Genomic DNA, 22,802 nt, shown 5'->3' on the forward strand with positions numbered 1-22,802 from the left:
GCATTCCTGTTAAGTACACTTTATTGTCCTCTAAGATTTTGAAAACTGAGATTCATGTAGTGTATACTGCGTGGGTTACTAGAGTATCCAGTTAACTCTAGTACTTCATCCTCATCCATCCTGTATAATCAAGACTTTCTTTTTTTTTTTTACTATAATGTAGTTACAAAGGTGGCAATGGTTCTCAGAGTGGAAATAAATGTGAATTTAGTTTATTCTCTCTCGAGAAAGCCTTTCTTCTCTTGAAGAAAGCCCTGACTGTGTCCATGAGAAGGACGAAATGTTTCTGAAGATATCCCATTGTGCGTTCTACTGAGACCACACATTGAAGTGGCTGAAACACAAGGAACCAAGCTCATTGTGAATGAATGGCAAATAGAAAGAAAAATATGTAAAGTACAGAGAGTCTACTAGACATTAAAACTGTATCCCTCGTTCTTTTTCTTCTTTCATTTTTACTTTGTGGCCATGGTATTAGGATTGTCATCATTCCTTTGCACAGTTGAACCCCTAGTTCAGTGGTTCTCAAATGGGGCAATTTTAATTTCCCCTCTCTACCCCAGAGGATATTTGGCAAGATCTGGAGATATTTTTGATTGTTACAGCTGGTGTTGAGGGGTGGGTAGTACTGGCATCTAGTGAATAGAAGCCAGGGATACTGTTAAACATCCCACACTGCACAGGACAGCCACCATAACAAAGAATCATCTGGTCCCAAATGCCAATAGTGCTGAGGTTGAGAAACCCTGTGCTAGAGATATGATATTTACATTGCTCATGGAAGACCTCAAAGCCTTTAGTATTTAGTAAAGCAAGCTTCCACATGTGGGACTCTGGTCATTGGGGCCTGAAAGAGATCTAGGATCATATCAAGTAAATAGGAGAAATGTTAAAAGAAATGTTTACTTTGTTTACTCTTTTTGTTTCTTAATATACGGTTGTTTATAGGGGCAAAGCCTAGATCACTGGCCAGACACAAGTCTTAGATATTTAGGACTAGGAAGGCAGTGAGAAGTCATAAAAATCATTTCCCCTTTTTCTTCTCTCCACTATTCTTGTCCCGTCTGTGCTGGCAATTTCTGTGACACCACGTTGGAGAGAAGAGCCTCCATTGTACTTTGTCAGTAATACTGTGGATTCATTTACTTCAGTTACTTTAAACATTCTACAGAAGGCCTCAGGGAGCCTATTTATTTATATACTGCATGCACGCGGGCACATGCCCGCACACACATACACACACACACCCTCTCACTTGTAACTGGTATGCTTGTCTGCACATATAAAAAAAAAAAAAAAGTGCCTGAAAAAAACAGCACTTTCTACTGGTATGGCATGTAACTTTTCCATTTCATAGACATTCTACCTTTGCCCTGTGATGCAGCTTGGGCTCATGATTAACCCATTGTACGGATAGAGAAATAAGCCTGGAGAGTTTGTCTAGTTGAACGGAAGTCACAGGTGTTATTAGTCTTTTGGCTACTAATAACTGTCTAAAGACCAGACCAAACAAGTTGCCATCAACTCCAACTCTTGGTGACTCCATGTGTGTCGGACTAGAACTCTGTTCCATGGGATTTTCAATAGCTAGTGTTTTGGAAGTACAGCATCAAACCTTTCTTCCCAGGTGCCTCTGGGTGGACTTGAACTGTCAACCTTTTGGTTAGCAGTTGAGCATGTTAACCATTTGCACTACCCAGGGACTCCTTCCTACTAACTACATAAAGTCTCAGCTTTTTTCCTGATTTTCTAGGTCCTAAGTGACATTTTTTCTCTCGCCCTATGCCTAACATTTACCAACCATGAGGTGTGTAAGGTAACTAGGTGCCATGCCTTCCCCTGGCAAAATCATCATCATCTTCATCATCCTTATTTCTTCTTCAGATGAATATCTTATTTGGGTCCACATCATAATCATGTTATCTCTGCTAAAGATATGCTCCAAGCTGCCTTCCACTTCTTATAGTATATGGTATGGCTTGAGCAACACAGTATGAGAACTTCAGCTTTTCTTTTTTGGATACTCAGTCCTTTGTTTGTTTGCTCTAGAATCACATTCACTCTAGTGGCTGCCACACCTCCTGCCGATTGATACTGAGCTCCTAGGAAGGGGAGCGTGAGGACGTTAGACCTCAGGTGGGGTAGAGGAGACAGACAGAATGCAAAAAGACAAGGTGAAGGGCCTCTAATCAACTTCAGAACTTTTTTCCCAGGAAGGTGCTATGAAGAGGTGGAATCTGAACTGGTGACTTGGTTCCAGGCAGATGCCAGTCTTGAGCATCAGGTTCTCAATTACATTTCTCTAAGAATCAAGGTGTTTTATATGTTTTCCTAGTTGCAGAGGAAAATTTCAACACCCTTAGATTCTGAACATTGCAATGGAATGCTTTTAATCATTTAAGTAATTTCCCTTAAGCTTCCTAAGTTTATCTCATTTCTAAACTTTAGTTTATTTTTGTAAAAATTTGAAGGGTGCTTTGTAGTTCATGGTGTGGAGAATCACAATTTTTAGGAGTTTAAAGCTTAATTTACAGCTCTAATTCTTGTTGTAGGTGCCCTGGTGGTGCAGTGGTTAAGAGCTACAGCAGCCAAGCAAAAGGTTGGCAGTGCAAATCCACCAGGCACTCCTTGGAAACCCCATGGGGCAGTTCTACTCTGTCCTATAGGGTCGCTATGAATTGGAATTGACTCGATGCCAGCGGGTTTTGATTTTGAATACTTGTTATATGCCCTTGCACAGCTTAATTATTTAATTTCTGTAAGACTTGGTTCGTATTTCTATATAGCCAGGATGATAGAAGACTCTTTTTATTATAAATAAAACTCAAACTGCCTTAGCCATACACATGTGTATGTTGTTGTTGTTAGTTACCATCAAGTTGATTCCGATTCATGGCAACCCCATGTATTTCAGAATAGAGCTGTGCTTCATAGAGTTTTCAAGGCTGTGAACTTTTAGAAGCAGATTGCCAGACCTGTCTTCTGAAGTACCTCTGGGAGTGTTCAACCACCAACCTGTCAGCTAGTAGTCAAACGCTTAACCATTAATGCCACCCAGGGACTCGTGTGTGTGTGTGTGTATGTGTGTGTAATGAATATATCAGTGAATACACAGACATATACACACACACACCTAATGGATTTATATGTATGTGTGTTCAACAAATAGATATAGATAATGTATATTTGTCCGTTCATGTAACCAATGCATCTAAGGAGTAAAATACCTCCAGGAACAGCTGGATTCAGGGACTCATGCTATATAAACAGATCCCAGTCCATCTCTCTCCTCTGTTCTGCTCTCTTGCTCTCTTCTGATGATATCAGAATGGCCAGGGCCATTTAGTAACCATAGTCTTACATCATTTCCTTTGAGACATTTCAGTAGAAAATGCTTCTTTTATCTAAGAATTCTAACCGTGACTTGATTGATTCTCGCTTGTTCTTATTGGTCTGGATCAAGCCATATGACTCCTCTTGAGTCAATCCTGTAGACAAAGGAATTCCATCTTCTGATTGGCCAATTTGCATCACATGTATCAGTATCTGGAGCTTGAACTTCAGTCTTCCCTCATTTGCATCACATGTATCAGTATCTGGAGCTTGAACTTCAGTCTTCCCTCATTTGCCTTGGGGAACCACCCTTCCTCATCTCTGAGTTTCTTTAGCAATTCAGGGTGCTATGATCAAAAGAAAGATGAATGGACGCTGGATGGGCAAAAACAGTGAATATTCATAACACTAGTATCTGTGTGTTTTTAACACGGTTATTAGAAGAATTCGCTGAGATTATATATGTGGAGGAAACATCAAAATGCCCAGTGTGTCTGTTGTTGTTGTTGTCAGTTGCCGTAGAGTCAGTTCCTACTCAAGGACACCCTATGTACAACGGAACAAAACGTTGCCCAATCCTGTGCCATCTTCGTGATTGTTAGTCATTGTTGCAGCTGTTGTATATTTTGAGTGTCTTCCAACCTAGAGGGCTCATCTTCCAACATTATATCTGAAAATATTCTGTTAAAGTCCATCAGGTTTCCACTGGCTAATTTTTGGAAATAAATCACCAGGCCTTTCTTCCTAGCCTTAGTCTGGAAGCTCTGCTGAAACCTGTCAACCATGGGTAACCCTACTGGTGTTTGAAATATTGATGGCAATAGTATCCAGTATCATAGAAACACACAAATCACCACAGCAGGACAAACTGACAGACAGGCGGTGACCAGTTTATATAGAGATTATTAACAGCAATAATAATAAAAGCAGAACCAGCCCCACTCTTTTAAACATAAAACCCATTGCTATCAAGTTGATTCCAACTCATAGCAACCCAACAGGACAGAGTAGAGCTGCCCTATAGGGTTTTCAAGGCTACAATTTTTAAAGAAGCAGGCTGCCACATCTTTCTCCAGGAGAGCAGTTGGTAGGTTCGAACCACCAACCTTTTGGTGAACAGCCCGAGTGCGTAATCACAGTGACACAAAACTTATTTGCAGTTTACACACAAACCTACTTGAATCTCAAGAAAATGATTACATACTACTCACAGAATATCGAAGGGGTTTGGAGTGCTTCAATTAGAGGAACAAAAGAGAAAAAAAAAAGAATGGTAGGAATTGATAATAATCTCTGTCATGAGTAATTTAAAATTGAGTAAAACTCCGGATTTTAAACTAATTCAAAATTATTTGTCATCCTTCAGTTCTTCAGAATAAATAAGTACTACTAAAAACCGAAATTGCTGCCCAACATCCTAATATGAGCAGAGATGTTATCGAGGGAGGAGATAAGTATAAATTGAAGGGAGTGATGCTTCAAAGAATGTGCCTGAAAGAGTAACGCAACCATTTTCCCGTTTTTAGGATCCATATCAATAAAGCTTAATAAGAACTAAGAGTGAAATTACTGCTAACTGTGAACTTAATATTTTCCCACTGGGAGTTCATTAATATCTCAACAGGTACAACGAAGCATTATCTTAATTGCACATGATACTTCCAGAAATTGCCTTTTACAAGTTTTGTGGAAACCGCCCTCTGGAAGAAGTATTTAGTACATTTGTTAGTGCCTTCCCTAGCTGTGCAAATCCCCTAGGAACAAAGGAACGGAAAACTTATTCACCTTCCCAAAATAAGATTTCCCAGATGATTGACCTTGTCATAGGCACTGCCCTCATAATATCTAGATGAAGAAGCTCAAAATGCATCAAGCCAGTCTCAGATCTTTCATTTTTTTTCTAAATAATTGATATGGCTCCTTCATTTTCATCAATATTTGACAAGGGGATTTATTTTGATGAGAATCAAGTTTATGTTGAGGTGGTGGTGGCTGTTTGGATTTTTAATATACATGTATAAATGTAATCTAGTTCACATCTGGACTTGAGTCTTCAGTTATTTTAACAAGTGCTGACAGTAAGGAGGTATGTTTCCAAGCCTATGATATCCTTTTGCCTAGTGGCGTTTGACTACGTAGTGATTATGGGATAACACTAAATTTAGAAGAGCTCAATCTTGTCCTCACTTAGAAAGTGAGAGTTCATCACACACTCAAAATATTTGCTTTTGTCTGTATTAAAAATGATCTAGAATTATTTTCTCTAGAAAAGCACTCTTTATCTTTTCTTCCTTTCTTTCTCCTTTTCTTCTTTCCTTTCTCTTTTTCTTCCTTCCTTCCTTCTTCCTTTTCTCTCTCTGTTCCTTCCTTCATTCCTCTCTTCCTTCTTTTCTCTCTTTCTTTTACCTAGTAGTAGCAATATTAACCAAGATAAAAGCATTTAACTAGAACACAGAACCCAGAACCCCAAACGCTATATTTCTTACTAGCATCCGGCAGTCAAGCCTGCTCCTGAAGTGACAGAGCTAAGGAGACAGATGGCAAAATTACCCTGTTCAAAGTGGTAAGTCCTATTATGTATTGCAGAATTGGACTGGACCCTAGGTTACTATGATATGTGTTGCCTACTGCTGCCAGGCCAAACAAAACCTATGAGAAAAAACAATGAGCAGTCTCCTAAATGACTTTTGAACTCCATCCAAAGTTCAGCTTTTCTTGTTTTAACATTTCAATCATAAGTAAGGCAATCGCAGAGGGAAGGGTGTCCAGGGGAAAAAAAAAAAAAAAGACAAGAAAAGGTGTTTGCCACATGCCTAAAGCTGCCCATTATAGGCCCACCCAGAGCAGGAATCATTCCCAAGCACTGTAGAAATCTCTGGATACATCAATCGTTTGGGCAAGAGATACGCCAAGGGGCAGAGTTCTTTTCCTGGACTCTATTCTCTTAAGGTCATTCAATTCATTCATTTACCAACTTATTAGAGGGCTCCTACTCTATTCTCATAGTCCCTGGGTGGTACAAACAGTTAACATGTTCAGCTACTAACTGAAAGATTAGAGGTTTAAGTCTACCCGGAGACGCCTTGCGAGCTCACATTGATGATCTAGAAAAATCAGCCACTAAAAACCTTATGGAGCACATTCTACTCTGACACACATGAGGTTGCTATAAGTGAGAATCAATTCACTGCCAGCTGGTTTTATTAAATGCCTGATAGAGTGCTATTCAATGGTAATATAATGATGAACAAAGTTTTTTCCTCCATGAGGGTAAGTACTCTTGAACAAAGGAGAGAACAATAAACAGATAATTATGCATATACTTGTTACCAAAGAAAACTATAGCGTACCAGAATTTATCAACCAGCTTTCCTATAAACTCACTGTACTTTCTAGGGCAAACACTAGACAGGTTAGGAGAGAGAGCCTTGATTGCCTCTGAGTGGTTGGTGTGTGCCACTAATTGGATGTAATTTAATTTTTGATTATTCTTTCAGGCCATCTAAAGAATTCAATTACCACAATCTGTACAGGTAAAATATGAATATTAACAACTTGAAAGTGTCCATAATGTATATATGATATGTGTTATTTACATTTCATTTCAATTCTTATTGAAATTAGTTTTCTCCTAGCCTTGTCTTTCTTAGATTTACAAGTATTCTAAGGCTTTTAAATGTACATAAATATTTGAAAGTTTAGATTAGAAATAAAGTGAATTGGACTTTTTTATTTCTATTTCAAGAGTAAGATATGGGTTTGGGAAATATTACATTCAAAGACTTGAAGAATGATGGTTTTTATTGCTGTTTTATTCCCAGTTTGCTTTTCAATGTTTAAAAAGGGTCAGGAACGTTGGCTTCTACATAAATTTTAAATGATAACTTTGAGGCATGAGAAGTACTCTGCCTTAAAAACTTGATCACTTGAAACCAGTTTTCCATCTTGCCGTCAGTGTAACCTGACATGTGTCTTGGGAGAAAGAATTGGAGAAACTGGAGAGATTTTCCTTGAGAAAGAGACTGGGGGGAGGGGAATTCTTTTTCAAATATTTGAAGAAACTCATAGAGAAGTGAAATTGTCTCGCGAAAGATAGGAAAAGAATTAAAGGGCTCTGGAGATATGGGTGTTGGCTGCCCAACAATGCGAGTGAGTGGTGGCCATCCAGAAGAGGTTAGCCAATCATCCTTGATAATGGTACAGAGGCAATGTGGGCAACAGGGATGGCCTGGCAGAGTTTCCATCTCCTCCAATTCTATAGTTTGGTCATTTGACTATACTTTGTATCCTAAGGAATTCTTAAAGATGTAGAAAGTAGTCATGCCTGGCATGAGTAGTAGGAGTATAGACAGATAAACTAACCTCTTTCCTGTGTGTGAACTATGGAATTATTCCTCCAAAAGATATTAGACTGACTGTCCATGTCAATGATATAATCTCATTTACTAAAAGGCTTTATGCTACTCTAAGCAATTGTTAAAATACAACAAAATGACCCTAAACGACATATGCATATAAACTAGAAATTAGATCTCCATGTAGGCAGAACAAGAGGGGTCAAAGAGGAAAATTCACAGTAAATCCACTCTGCTTGAAGCTCGTTAAGTGGAAGCAAAAATGCCATGTAGACTTCTATGGAAACAAACAAATACCATTTTATACAACAAGTCACATTATTATTGGCTTGGTCAAACTGAGAAATAACATACTCAGTAACTTTATGACAACATACCACAGGGATTGATTTGCATTGAAAAAAGAAAACATAAATATTTTGTACTGGAATAGTAAATTTTGTAAGCCATCCTAGAGGTTGAGATGATTGCTATTTAATGCTTTCATTTTTACCATTCTTGTACATGTATGTATATAATTTTATACAAAAATACATAAATGTGATGATGACATGGAAGTAGGTTTTTGATTCTGAAAACATAACCTATTCATTTAGCTATCCACTGAGAAACAAAAATTGATATCTTAGCATATGACATCTACAAAATAGATCATAGATACTCTAAAATATTGACTGTTAAAAACAATTTTTCACATGTAGAATAAGGAAATCTAGGTGACGATACGTATGCTCAAGAGGATGGAAGGATTTTCTTGTCACTGAAAACCTAGAAGCTATCAAATAAAATATGGACACGATAGATCATAGGAAGATACGTATGAAAAAGATACCATGGACATATTAATAATCACATTTCCATCTTTCACATTAAAATAAACAGTGAATTCATAGACGTTGATAGAGAGAAAAAGTTTTTTGTACTTTAATTTGTTTAAAGGAAGAAAAATGAGACAAATTAAAAGAAAAGTGTTAACTAAATAGCAGATTCAATAATATGAGGTTGTGTCAGTGTTCGCTAATGTGGTATGGGAATATGGGAAAAACTTGAGGTGGGTTTGCAAAAACACTGGTTCAAAATACAGTTTTTCTTTTTCAAAATTTATTTAAATTATAAATTAAGGTAAAACTAATTCAGATATAGAACTATGTTATTGGTAAACTGTAAATATATCTTTTCTGCATGTTTATATGATAAGCACGCATTTATGAAAAAGAGAAACAGAAGAGACAGAAAGAAACTATGCGAAGTAGGGAGAAGAGGTGATACTTTCCTGCAGTGTACTTGATGATTCTTGCCCATTTGGACCTATCTTCCTGCTGAAACCAATAAGTAAATGAAGAGCTCACATTAGCAAATTTAGACACACGGAGGAGAATGAATTACTATTCTTCAGTCAGATGACAATTTCACTTTTACTTTATCTCTTGGTAGTTTGTTTACATGACTGCTGTTACTTAGCTTCTTAAATCATGTAATTGAGTGTTATAATGATTTGATGTGTAACCACTGAAGGCAGAAGGGTACGGTACCATGGAGATTTGAGCATTTTGTCATATTCACTCATTAGGTGTATTGACCACACCAAGAACCCTGGAGAGAAATGGTTCATCCCACAGCGATATTAGAATCCCACAACATTCAGCACAAAGCAGCAGCACACAATTTGGAGAAGTTGCAAATTAACCCGAAGCATTGATACAAGAAATGATGTATTTAACTCTAATCAGTGGTTCAAGTCATATAGTGTTATGGGGGGAAAAATCTATGATGTTCTAGAAAGGACTGATAGAAAAAATCCCTTGAGGAAAATCTGATACGCCTTCTATTAGAAAGGGAGCATTGGACACCAGAAGATATATTTTGAACATGAAAAGGTGAATTTATGCATAGGTATTTTCTCTGAGGGTATGAAGTATCTTATAATGAAATACCCCAAGGAAATAAATACTTTTTCTTCCCAAAATGGGATACTAGAACCATGTACACTTTATAATGGCTGGTTGACATAACAAAACTTATAAAGATACTGTCATTCATCAGCTGAGATTTTTGGAAGGTCCTTCTTGAACAGGTGAAAGCAATATATGAGATATCTCTTTATATTTCTCATAGAAGAGAATGAGAAGCTCTGAGACTAAAGGTATGAAAGAAAAAACAAACGAGCAAACAAAAACCAGGTGGCAAGCTATTATTCTAAGGAAAGGGACAAGAATTAACGGGTATCAGAAATGTAAGTGAAGGACAATAGTATATAGGAATGGAAAGAATTATAACGTATGATGCTTTCTAACAGATTTGATGCTCTTTTAAAGAGGAATTATAGCACAAGGTTAAGAGTAAAGGCTTTAGAGGCGTACTTAAGACAGATCCCAGATTCTCCACGTACTTACATATGAGTTAAGGAAAGTTTCAGTATCTCTTTCTGGCAGAGCTTCTTTAGTTGTGAAATCAGAATGATAGGGATTACGTGGGAGGATTTTTGTGAAGTTTAAAATAAGATAATGCACTATACCACTTAGGATGATGCCTCACACATGGAAACACTAAATGATGAATTATGTTATAATTATTTTGTTATTGCTCTTAGAGTTGCTTACCCTACATTTTCTGGACAAGTGCCATCCTGAGTTCCAAATGAAAATAAGGAATGCTCATATTGATAGCAAGTATAAAGAAAGTGCTTTCAAGAATCATAGATTAGAGGGTGACAGAGTTTGGGTAAAGTTTCCCAGAGTACTGTTTAAGAGAGTCATGCACATCTATAGAGATGGGAACTTTGGGCCAAATGATTTAGAAGCCACCTTTGACTCCAAAAGTCTCTTTCTGTATCTAAACAAGGGCACCATGAGCTCTAGCTAAGATTATGTGTTGACAAAATCAAATTTTAAATGATAATCTTAGCTCTTCATTTGACCGTACATTTTTCAAAATAAGAAATATTAGTTGGTTTAAAAAAAGAAACTCCCTGTTGAGAAATAGGAAAAAGGAAACCTATTTTCATTAGTATTATTACTGTGTTCCTAGAAATTCTAGATGATGCAATTAGAAAAGAAAACTAAATGAATTATGATAGTATGCCTGCTTACCTGCAAATTCCAAGAAAGTGAATGCAATTAGAACTAATAAGAATTTTAACAATGGTGTAAGTCACAAAGTAAATATACGAAAATTAATAGATTCTTGTATACTACTAATAAATAGTAAACAAAATTAAAATTTTATTTAATTCATAATGCAATAAAAATAACAATTATCTAGAAATAAAATTAATAAGCAATGTGCAAGGCCTATATGGAGACATTTATAAAAGTTTACTAAGAGACAAAAATGAATAACTGGATACATGAAAATAGATATTTTTCCAAAGAAGATAAAATGTTGTAAATGTATCAGCTCTCCCTGGATTAGTGTATAAATATAATGAAATTTATTGTGGACTTGAAAAAACTGATGTTAAAGTTGAGATGCAAAATTAAACACGTGATTACCCATGTTCATTTTTAAAAGAACACTAATGAAGAGAGAATATGTTCCGACTAGTATAGCCTTAAACTACTTTAAGTTTGTCATAGCTAAAATAGCAAAACACTGGCCCAAGACTAGGAAGACAGAAAAGTGGAATGGCAGAGAATACACACTAAAGACCCAAGGGAATTTAAGAATATAGTATATGGTAAGGGATGACCTTTTCTCTTAATTATTTCCTGATTAATTATTTAATTTTCTAATTAATTGTTTAATGTATGCTGCTGGGGTAAGTAGTTAATTGTTTGAAAGGGAAAATATAAGATGTTGTCCCACCAAATGTAACATCCTCATATAAATTCCATATAGAGAAAGATTTAAGTGTAAACCTTTATTTTACATGAGGGGAGAGCTTGAAGATTATTCTAAGGCAATATCCATGGATGTGGAAACCCTGGTGGTGTAGTGGTTAAGTGCTATGGCTGCTAACCAAAGGGTCGGCAGTTCGAATCCGCCAGGTGCTCGTTGGTAACTCTATGGGGCAGTCCTACTCTGTCCTACAGGGTTGCTGTGAGTCAGAATCGACTCAATGGCACTGGGTCTGGGTATCCATGGATGTGTACAAAGACTTGAATTAGCTCTGAGAATTTTGTTTTAGGCTTCTAGTGATAGTGAAAGCTTGAAAAAAGTCTAAATATTTAACAATGAAAGTTAGGTTAAATCTCTACATAGCAGAATACAATCCATGAGAGAAAGAAATAAGTGTGTGTGAGGGAGGGGTGTTGGAAAGAAAGGGAAGGGAAGATTAAGACCTACATTTTTATTTTTGTTGGCAGTTCATAGCCACCAAGTGCTCCTTGGAAACACTATGGGGCAGTTCTACTCTGTCCTATAGGGTTGCTATGAGTCAGAATCGACTTGATGGCAATGGGTTTGATTTGTTTATGTATATGTGTGTATACCCACTGCCGTTGAGTCAATTTGGACTCATAGTGACCCTATAGAACAGAGTAGAACTGCCCCATAGAGTTTCCAAGGAGCACCTGGCAGTTTCGAACTGCCAACCTCTTGTTTAGCAGCCGTAACACTTAACTACTGCGCCATCAGGGTTCCATATGTATGTGTGCACACGCACATATACGTGCGGCCTCTATGAGTTGGAACTGACTTGATGGTAACAGGTTTTATATTTTTATGTGTATATATATATATATATATATATATATATATATGCTACTTAGAGGGAGCATTTTTAAATGCTCTCTCTCTTTCTCTCTCTCTTTAAAAACATATGTATAAAACCCAAACTAATCCCACTGCCATTGAGCCCATTCTGACTCATAGCGACCCTATACGACAGAGTAGACCTCCCCCATAGGGTTTCCAAGGCTATAAATTTTTACAGAAGTAGACACATTTTCTCCTGTGGAGCAGATGGTGGATTCAAATAGCTGACCTTTTCAGTTAGCAGTCAAGTGCTTTAACCACTGCACCACATATATGCACACACACACACACACACACACATAATATATATACATATACATATGTGTACGTACACATGACCACACAAGGACTAGAAAATATGTGTGAAAAAATTTTGACAGGTGTTTTGGATTAAATTGTGCCCCAAAAATATGTATTGTAAATCCCAATCCCTATACTATGGATACAATTCCATTTGGGAATAAGGTTTTCATTGCTATATTGGATGAGGCTGTATCAATGTAGGTGTGTCTTAAACCAATCACTTTTGAAATATACAAAGAATGGGTTAGACAAAGCAATGGAAGCACAAATGGAGAAAGAATGATGCCATATGGAGATCACCAAGGAATCGGGAAGAGAAGCTGAGAGAGACAAGGATTTTTCCCCAGAATAGGCAGAGGGAGCCTTCCCCTAGAGCCGGCACTCTAAATTTGGACTTCTAGTCTCCTGAACTGTAAGAAAATATGTTTCTATTCCTTAAAGCACCCACTCGTGGCTGTTACAGCAACACCAAGAAACTAGGACAATAGGGATCAAAGTATTAACGCTAACATATTTTCTTGTTTTTGTTTCCCTGTATTTTTGATAAGTAATGTACTTCATTAATTTTCTAAGAAAAAGCATCAATGCATTTTATACACAGAGAGTGTTAAAAATGTTTTTAATTTGAATTTGATAGTCATCATTAACAAAATTATTTTTGTATGATAGGCAGATTTTTATGAGGTTAGAGAAAAGCATAATAAAATGAAAATGACGATTCATCCTCTGGTAAAAGATTGTTTTTTTTTTTTAAACTGTAGGAAGGAAGTTCAAAGAGAGATGGAATATCTATTTTTATATATCTGAAGTATTATTGCACTAAATTGTCGTTACCCCAAAACAGCTCCCTATTTCCATTGGAGACTGGCAAGAGGGAAGATTTCAATAGCAGAAAGAGAAAATATAATCTAGATTTCAAGGAGCGTGTGTTAATCCCAGAAGATGACTAATAATCATTTGGTCCGTCGTGGATACCAGTTATAAGACAACACCTCAATATAGTTTACTATGTGGGCAAAAACATTAGTTTGTAAACAAGTAAACAAATATGCAGCACAATAACTCAGTACGCAGCATAATAACCAAATAACTAAGTGCACAGCATCATATTTCACACATTACACAAATTCTTCCAGTTCTCCATCCCTTATATCCATCCTAGGAGGGATATCCTCATATGGACATATTTTTATCTTAGAAATGAAACCTATCCTGTGTTTCATTCCTTATTTTATCATCACTATATGCACAGTGTCAAGATAAGTACCACGAGATACAGGATGTATGTATCAGCCTACTGGGAAATATAATTCTTAAGCCAGAGATACTTCTTGTTTATAGTGGAAGGGTTTGACCACAGATAGCAATCATTTTCAAAATGTGCATGACAGTGAGGAAAGAAATCTATTTCTCCAGGATTTTCATTACTAAAATTTGGGGCACAGCGTAGAATATGCATTGGGAGCGCTTCACAATTCTGATGTTTTATGGTAGCTACATAAATACAAATTCAAGCAGAGGGCTGGCTGTGTCTTTAGTGGCACTCTTCTGAAGGTAGAAAGGGATTTTGGCGGGGGAGGTGTCTGTGCAATAGCAGAAAATCTTTCAGATTTCCACAAGTTGAATTTGATGGAAATGTATTGACATGGCATGGCTCCTTTTTATTTCTGTCTTCTTCTTGTTGCTCCATCTTTCTCACTCCCTTTCTGTCTCTCTCCCTTCCTTTCCTTTTCTCTCTGCTCCCAGAGCTTTTATTTAGTTGATATTTTCTTTACCTAGTATTTATAGCTTCAGAACTATAAATGATGTGGAGGAAACTCATTCCATCAATTAAGATATTTGTCTGAACTTTAAAGGGGTTTTAAATAGAATGTTTGAGCAGCAAACTGAGGGTGACCAGCTGCTGACAGCTCCAAGGTCAGTGCTGTAGGCAGCAGTAGCACTGGGCACCAGGAGTCCACTACCCTTTCCTGCTTTATACCTATTATTAAGATATTTTAGCAATAGTTCAGCAAGTATAATACTTAAGAGTTCAAATACTTGCACTGGGCAATTTCAGGTTTGAGTACTGGTTCTCTATCTTACAGTTTTGACCCGAGGCAAAATCATGCTTTGCTTCTAACCTTCAATTCCCTCTTCTTTAAAATGAGTTAATGATAGCATAGTACAGTATAATGTAGTATAGTGTTATATAGGGTCGTATAGCATTGTATAGCATAGTATAGTGTAGTGTAGTGTCCTAGTTTGCCGATGGTTAGATAAGGTAATGAGTATAAAACTTTTAAAACATGACTTGCACATAATAAAGAATCAAATAAATGATAAATATTATTTCTAAAGCTATAATGATAGGAATATATAAAAAACATTCCCTTGCCTCTGGACAAGGAGGGGAATGTTTGTGAAGAGGTACATAAATAAATGATGTTTGTCACAGAGAAGTTTGAAAGTCAAGTGTCGGGATTGCGTAACCTTAGTGAAGAAAAATGTACTGTTCTCTATTTCAATTATTACTACCTCCATGTCTTAAGCACCCACTCTGTCCCAGGCATCATGCTAAGCAAGGTGCGTTCATTGCCCCGCCTCTTAGAACAGCCTTTTACCAATGCTGAAACTGCAACTCAGGTGAACTAACTTCACCAAAGTAAACACTAGTAAACAGAGTTAGGCTTTGACCCAGATCTTGTCTACATCAAGCCCCATTTTATTTCCACTACACCTCACTGCCCCTGTATTTGAGCAGTTGCAGGAGACTTTGAGTCTCGCTCACACTGGCTTTGGCCTTTGAGTCAGTGACAAGAGCCTGTACCCAGAGGTCATAGAACAGAACTGGATCAGGGCTAACCTGCATGTGAGATGGTGGGTCATCTACCATTGCGACACATGACTTGACTCTAATGCTAACCTAAAAAATTTGGCAAAGAAATTGAACTTTACAGAAGTGTTAATTGGCTTTCAACAATGGCAAATGAGGCAAATCCTACAGGAAGGAGAGAGAGAGACCCATACTGTGTGGAGCACTCAGGGATCAAACAATCACCTTGAGTGTAGCTTTGGTATCTTTAGACTGTGGGGCTTGGCATTAGCAAAGGTCAGAACTGGTCTTTAGATACTTGAAAAATCCTTCTGATGAAAGCAGAAGTAAGGCCTGGGAGAGTTTGCAAGCTGAATTTTGTCAGAGTTAATCATTCTTACTGGTAGATCAATTGTGTCACTCCAAGTCTACTGAATGCTAGTGTTAATGTTATGAACCAAGGACAGGGATAGTGGGGATGGCGGGGGGGGGGGGGGGACTTGTAGAGCTGACCAGCAGCAGTCTTGAAGTTGTCCCTTAACTAGGTTCTTCATTTATGCCTAATTCAGGGTCATCCCTAGGATATTTGGGACCCCAGTCGAGTATTTTTTGCCGTGTTCCTTTCTAGGTAAATAATTTGAGTTAGTGAGAATCAGTGTTAGTCAGAACCACTCAGGCTACTCGATCTCCCATAATTCCAAGAAGTAAATGCTACACCTCTCCAAAACAGTTCACTTGCCAGCAGGGCCCTGCTATATGGGTTCTTAGGATGACCTCATAGGCACAAGTCCTGGAGCTCCTCAGAGCATCCCATCTGGGGTAGAGGGCCGGAGAGTGCTATGAAGGGCAAATATGAGGATCAGAGGCTCATATGGGCCCCATCCAGACAGGACTGCCATCTCATTTCCAGAACATGAAGGGAAACAAATAATTTTGAGAAAAGCCCTCCAAAGTACAAGTACCACTGAGATGAAGGACCTGGGGCAGGGGACCCCCTTGTCTGGGTCTAAGGGTGGCACTGAGCACCTTCATAACATTCTTGTGAAGAATAAATGAGGTAATGCAGGCAACTTACTTAGATATTACCTCACAGGTCATCGCTACTCAATCAGTGGGATCTCCACCAGTATTCACAAGCTGTGTCAACTAAACCAAACTTTGTATTCTCTCCAGTTAGGCTGCTGTGTTTTTCTTGTCCATTAGTTCTTAAGAAGCAAAGTGTGATACACAATATTAGCTAGAATGGTTATGTACTCTTTTTTCCTAGCCACCATGACCTTGACCTTGAAAATCCAATGTCATCCTCATACTTTCTTCCCACAAGGAGACGATGAAAGGGGGAGGCACAAAAAGAAGATGCTAAAAAGTGGTTGGCTGCATGTAGATGGTCTAAAATTATATGGCTGTGTTTGGCAAAACCCTGTTCCCTTTTGGAGCTGAAGCCCTGTATTTTGAATAAATTGTCATAGATATAAATGATTCTCTCACGTCCTGATGGTGTGCTCTCCTGTGGTGCTTTCTTGTCTTTTCAGATCCCCCAGATTAGTTATGCATCAACGGCACCTGAGTTAAGTGACGACCGGCGCTATGACTTCTTCTCCCGCGTGGTCCCACCCGATTCCTTCCAAGCCCAGGCCATGGTAGACATTGTAAAGGCCCTAGGCTGGAATTATGTGTCTACTCTTGCATCTGAAGGAAGTTATGGAGAGAAAGGTGTGGAATCCTTCACGCAGATTTCCAAAGAGGCAGGTAGGAAGAGATTGGAATGCTCAAGCTGACCCTCTTCAAATGTCTGTGACTTGTAGGTTTCTCTTCAGATTTTATTAAAGTAACAGTACTGATATTGCCCTGTCTCCGCTCTCACCTCCACCGAGTCCTGTGACATGATCTTCATTTATGACACTTTGTTGTTTTTAGAGAGCATATTTTCAAAGATGTGAAACTGAAGCCCCTTAAGTGCTAGTAAAAGAAATGAAGAGAATATGTACTACAACTGATATCTTACTGCTGTGCACGGGTAGTCCTGGGGATTACAGCTTGCACATAGAAACCTGAGAAAATGTGGAGAGAGGTGCTTCTCCGTGGTTGCTCTTTCCATGCCTAGTTCCAGAATGAGGAGGATTGTTTAGAATTTTGTGAAGCCAAACAGAGTGCCACTCACTTTGAAGAGGAATAACACAGATGGCACTGTCTGAGATGGCTGAAACAAAATTAATTAAATTATCCAGGTAGGAAAATACATTTAGACAAATCATCTTTGAAACTTTAGATTATTTTGAGAAAGACAGCTCTAGCACATGGAGAGGGTTATTTTCTGTTTGTTTATTTAGCTCAAATTGAAAGTAATGTGCTCAAATGTTTGGCCAGCTGGCCTCCATTGGGTAGATTTTGAAAAATGATATAAAATCCTCATGCATAGGAATCATGACAATAAATATTCAGGCTTTCCATATTGAAATACTAGATGTAGTAAATTATATATATATATTTATATATATATGTGTGTGTATATACATATATATAAAACATATGCTCAGAATATGGTTGGATATTCCTAAACAGCTCATATGCTAATATCTGGTTGTCAGTTTTGTTTGTAAGAATTTCATCTAATTCAAATTGTTATTGACCAAAACACTTACTTAACTGACCTTAAAAACAAGCAAGCAAGGTGATTGAAACAGAGCTCCTTTTCGTGAGGAAAGATGTCATAAATCCTGAGGACAATGCTTTGAGTCTTGACTGTCATACTACAGATACACTTCAGACATAATGCTTCAGCACAGAGATAGGATAGCACTTGAAGCTGCTAAGAGAAAGGAGCCAGGGCTTTCTTATAAACATCATATTTTTAATTCAGTGTATCATCATTACCTCTAATGTCCAAAAATTTGCTGGAGATTTGGGTCCTTCTTGTATTAGCCTTTTCGTTCTGATGGAGACACTCTTAATCTTAACCAATTTGACTGTTATTATTGTTAGGTGCCATCGAATTGGTTCCAACTCATAAGGACCTCATGTACAACAGAACAACACACTGCCTGGTCCTGTGCCATCCTTATAATTGTTGTTATGCTTGAGCCTATTGTTGCTGCCACTGTATTAATCTGTCTCATTGAGGGTCTTCCTCTTTTTTGCTGACCCTCTACTTTACCAAGCATGATGTTCTTCTCCTGGGACTGGTCATTCCTGATAACATGTCCAAAGTATGTGAGATGAAGTGTCACCATCCTTGCTTCCAAGGAGCATCTTGGCTGTACTCCTTCTGCCCATTTTACTAGGTAACTCCTAATCATTGACAGATCTAATCCTAAAAGTCATCCCTGAGTGCCACAAATGGTTAAGCGCTCAACTAGTAACCAGAAAGTTGGTGATTTGAACCCACCCAGAGGCACCTTGAGAAACAGACCTGGCAATCAGTTTCTGAAAGATCACAGTCTTGAAAGCCCCATGGGGCAGTTTCCTTCTGCATGCATGAGATCGCCATGAGTCTGAATGTATTCAACTGCAGATAGTAATCCTAAACACCACTTCTAGGTTCAAAAATAAACAAAAAATAAAGAAAAAAAAAACTTTTTTCTTGTCTCTGGTAACTTGGCCTTGTGTTTCCAATGCTTTCTCCCACGTTTCACGTATGACATGTTAGCGTAATATTTTGGGAGTTTTTATTTATTTATTTTTCCTACCTTGCTTCCTAGTCTCTAAGCAGAGGCCATGTCTGTCTTGTTCACCACTGTAGACTCAGTTGCTATGTTTCTGAGGAAAAAATAAAAGTCTGGTATAGTTAGAAACTTTCAGATTAGGAAAGAAATCTTAAGTCTGGCCCTGTGACATGCTGACTTGTAGGAGTCATTAGCAATTGACTTCATGCATCTCCAAAGAGACACTTAATCATTTTTGATGCCTGTTTTTATTTGGTTCCTTGAGTCTTGCTTTGATTAAAGTAAGGCTTGAGGCTGACATAAAGAAATATCTAAAAAAAAAAAAAGAATAAAAACAAATAGATCAATGAAGAGAAAATACAGGTAAAATAGTAAGACGAAACACAGAGCTAGATTTCAGCTACCATCTTGTACTACGTAATTGCTACAAGTACGTCTCAAATTCAAAGCTGAACTTTCCCCTAGACCAACGCAAGAGCACTACTTGTTCTGTTACGTAAGTTTACAGTGTTCACAATGTTACCGGATTAGGGTCCGTGCCCTGGAGCAGTCGAGCCCATGAAACGTACTCTAAGTCAGAAAGAGTGAGAAAGTTTATTAAGGAGATGCATACATCACCGGGGACCGAGCAGCAACACAGGCTGTCTCTATGGAGTCCCCAAAAGCAGTTTTACATTAGAGCTTATATAGGATCTTAAAAGGGTTACAAGTGTCTTTGTAGTCCCTGCCAGACATTTCTTTATTAGGCTAAAGATATACATATCTGATACCTGGGCTTCAACTTTCCTGTGGGGGGTTGTATGCCACAGGCAGTCCCACCAGAACAAAAGATTATTTGGATCACTTTAAAACAAAGAACAAAGCCATTAACATTTGGTCAAAACAAAGTCATTAACAGAGGTATGTGAGGAGGCAGGCAGAGGTAGAACAACTTATAGGTTTATCATGGCCTTAGTTATGTTAAGCTCTCAGTTGCCCACTTTGAAAAAGGAGAAGACATGCTGGGTGGGATTGGGGTCACAATAAGGTTAAAATCATGTTGCTTGTTCAGTCATAAGATCACGAAAAATGTTTGCTGTATGAAAACTGCTTTATATCTTTGTAAAAAACAATATAGGCAGATCAATGTTGCGTTTCATACAGTTGTGTTCTCTTGGTGTCACTTGGTGGAAACTTAAGTTATATTGAGCAAGTAAAGTCCATGATATGACTCTGCAACAAGGGAAGCACTTATGAGCTGGTCTGAGCTCCCAGGCTCAGATTTATAGCTAATCCTGCATTGAAATGACCTAGTTCAAAAAGCAAAGGTCGTATCATTGGCAGACATTTTGAATGAAATGCTTCAACCTGAGAGCCATTCCCTTTGGGAACGAGAATAGCTTTAAAAGGCAGCTGGTGCTGCAGAAATGTGAGAAGACATTGAGGGTTCAAGTAATGCCTTGCATATCAGTTCCTCTTCATTTACAATTATTATAGTATTTGACATGTATTTCTAATAAAATTCATCAGAGCAATATCACATGTACGATTAATTTAAATGAATTCACTTATGTGAGCAGACACTGCCCAGCTGCCCACCAAATAAAGGAAGAGACAGAGGGAGAATTACAATTTAAATGGCAGGGGGTAAGACTCTGCACTCAGTGTGTATGCCTTAGAGAAAGCATAAGATGGAAGCATGATTCTCTTGTTTATTGAGTCAGTTTTGCTTCTGTGTGTCTGTTATAATGTGAGTGTATTTCTACCTAAAAGGCAATTCTGCTATTTAAAGATATATATTCATATCCCATGACCTCTAAGAAGAATCCAACTATTTCTTCCAATGCTCAATCAAAGAAACAATGTATTCTAATTATGGGAAAAAAAGAAAATAATAATCTCCTCTTCTGGAATTACTGAGATATATACATACTCAAAGAGCCCTGGTAGAACAACAGTTCAACATTTGACTGTTAGCTGAAAGGTTGGCAGTTTGAAGCCATCTAGCAGCTCCATGGGAGAAGGACTTGGTGATCTTCTTTAAAGATTACAGCCTAGGAAACCCTATGAAGCAGCTCTACTCTGTCACACGGGGTTGCTATGAGTCAGAATCGACTTGACGGTACCAAACAAAAACAACAATATACACGCTTAAGAGATTTCAATGATAATTTTGAATGTTCACATTTTTCCTTGCCTGCTGACTGTAGAACCTGACCCTCAAGGAAGCGTAAGAGAGGTGGTGTGACACAGAGATGAGCTATCACTGGTTATGATGTCAGACGGACCTGGATTTGAATAATAGGCCTTATCACTACCATGCTGTGAAATTTTGACATGTGATTAACTTCTCAAACTTCAGCTTCCTCAGGTATAAAACAGCCTGGTGGATTCGAACAGCCAACCTTTTGGTTAGTATCCGTAGCTCTTAACCACTACACCACCAGGGTTTCTTCCTCAGGCATAGAATGGAATTAATGATGGCTACTTCATTGGCTTAATAAATTAAACATAACCATGGAGAAGTGCTTAACACCCAACAATACCTGATTATTGGCTCGTCACTCCAGTTCCCTATAAATCTGTAGCCTTATTGTTTGAGTTTGAAAAGCTTGACAATAACTTGAGTGATAGATGACATTTACCTTTAAGTTATAATTACTGGATCATCTACTTTATCAGGTGAGTTATAAGTCTTATCAGTATATTTTCTCCGTGTAAGACGAATAAGAATAGAAAGAAGCAAACTATTCACATTGTTGTGTGCGTGTGGGAGGGGGCTCAGCAAGCTGGAAAGATTTACTTCATTCTTTCTAGGCAATTTGGCTCTGAAGGTTGTGATTCTTCTCATTTATAAATGGCTATAAAATGTTCACTCTTACAGAATGTTTTAATTCCAAGATTTACCTCAGACTTAAATCCTGAGGAAGAAAAAAAAAAAAAGAGGAAGAGGCTACTTGTAAAACCAAAGCCTGAAGTATCTCCATCATGTGCTCAGTCATAGGACGGGGGGAGTTCTACCTTATCATTTTCTGATAGAACAAATCAAGACAATGATGTCAGAGAAAAGTAGTCATCCTTCAATAGAAGGCCATATAATTGGCACATGGAAGCCTAGCCACAGTTTATCTAAGCTGTTAAAGAAAACCTTAATAATCCTGGCTTTCATGTGTAGTCCATGTAAGATGTAAATATACATGGATGCTACTCTTTGTTGAACTTTCAAAGACAGATCTTACGTAATTTTCTTAGATGATGAGATTTTGTACAATAGTTATATTTACATAAATAGCTTTGTTTATTTGAATGGATGCACATGTATAATCAACAAAAATAAATTATTGCTTAGTATAGCAGAAAATGAGAAATACTCACTCCCAGCATGCTTTAAAATCCAAGTCAACATAATAAACTAAATAGCCCAAATTAACCTTAAAGACTCCTTTTTCTATGTGAGGGTCAAGGGAAATGTTTATGATAACAAATGGCGTTAATTAATTCCAAATCCTTTGAACCAAATTTGATTCAAGGATTAAAGAATAAGGACTTAAGTATATACTTATTTGACTATATATGACTCATATAGTTTGTTGGATGATTTTCCAGAGAATTCCATGGGTACTGCTCTTCAAAAAAAAAAAATGACACAAGCAGTAATTTATTACTGCCATGGTACCGTGA

At 37.7% G+C, this 22,802-nt stretch overlaps 1 protein-coding gene across 2 annotated transcripts in view; it reads left to right on the forward strand.

Annotated features, from left to right (window-relative positions):
• Positions 1-22,802, forward strand: part of GRM7 (glutamate metabotropic receptor 7) — a 1,070,009-nt gene that overhangs the window by 330,006 nt on the left and 717,201 nt on the right. For both annotated transcript variants that reach the window (XM_049862738.1, XM_049862739.1), the window contains exon 2: positions 17,013-17,229. In XM_049862738.1, the coding sequence (XP_049718695.1) occupies positions 17,013-17,229 (217 nt within the window). The remainder of the gene's footprint in view (positions 1-17,012; positions 17,230-22,802) is intronic.

The sequence above is a fragment of the Elephas maximus genome, chromosome 20 (assembly GCF_024166365.1).
Source record: "Elephas maximus indicus isolate mEleMax1 chromosome 20, mEleMax1 primary haplotype, whole genome shotgun sequence".
Taxonomy (NCBI): domain Eukaryota; kingdom Metazoa; phylum Chordata; class Mammalia; order Proboscidea; family Elephantidae; genus Elephas; species Elephas maximus.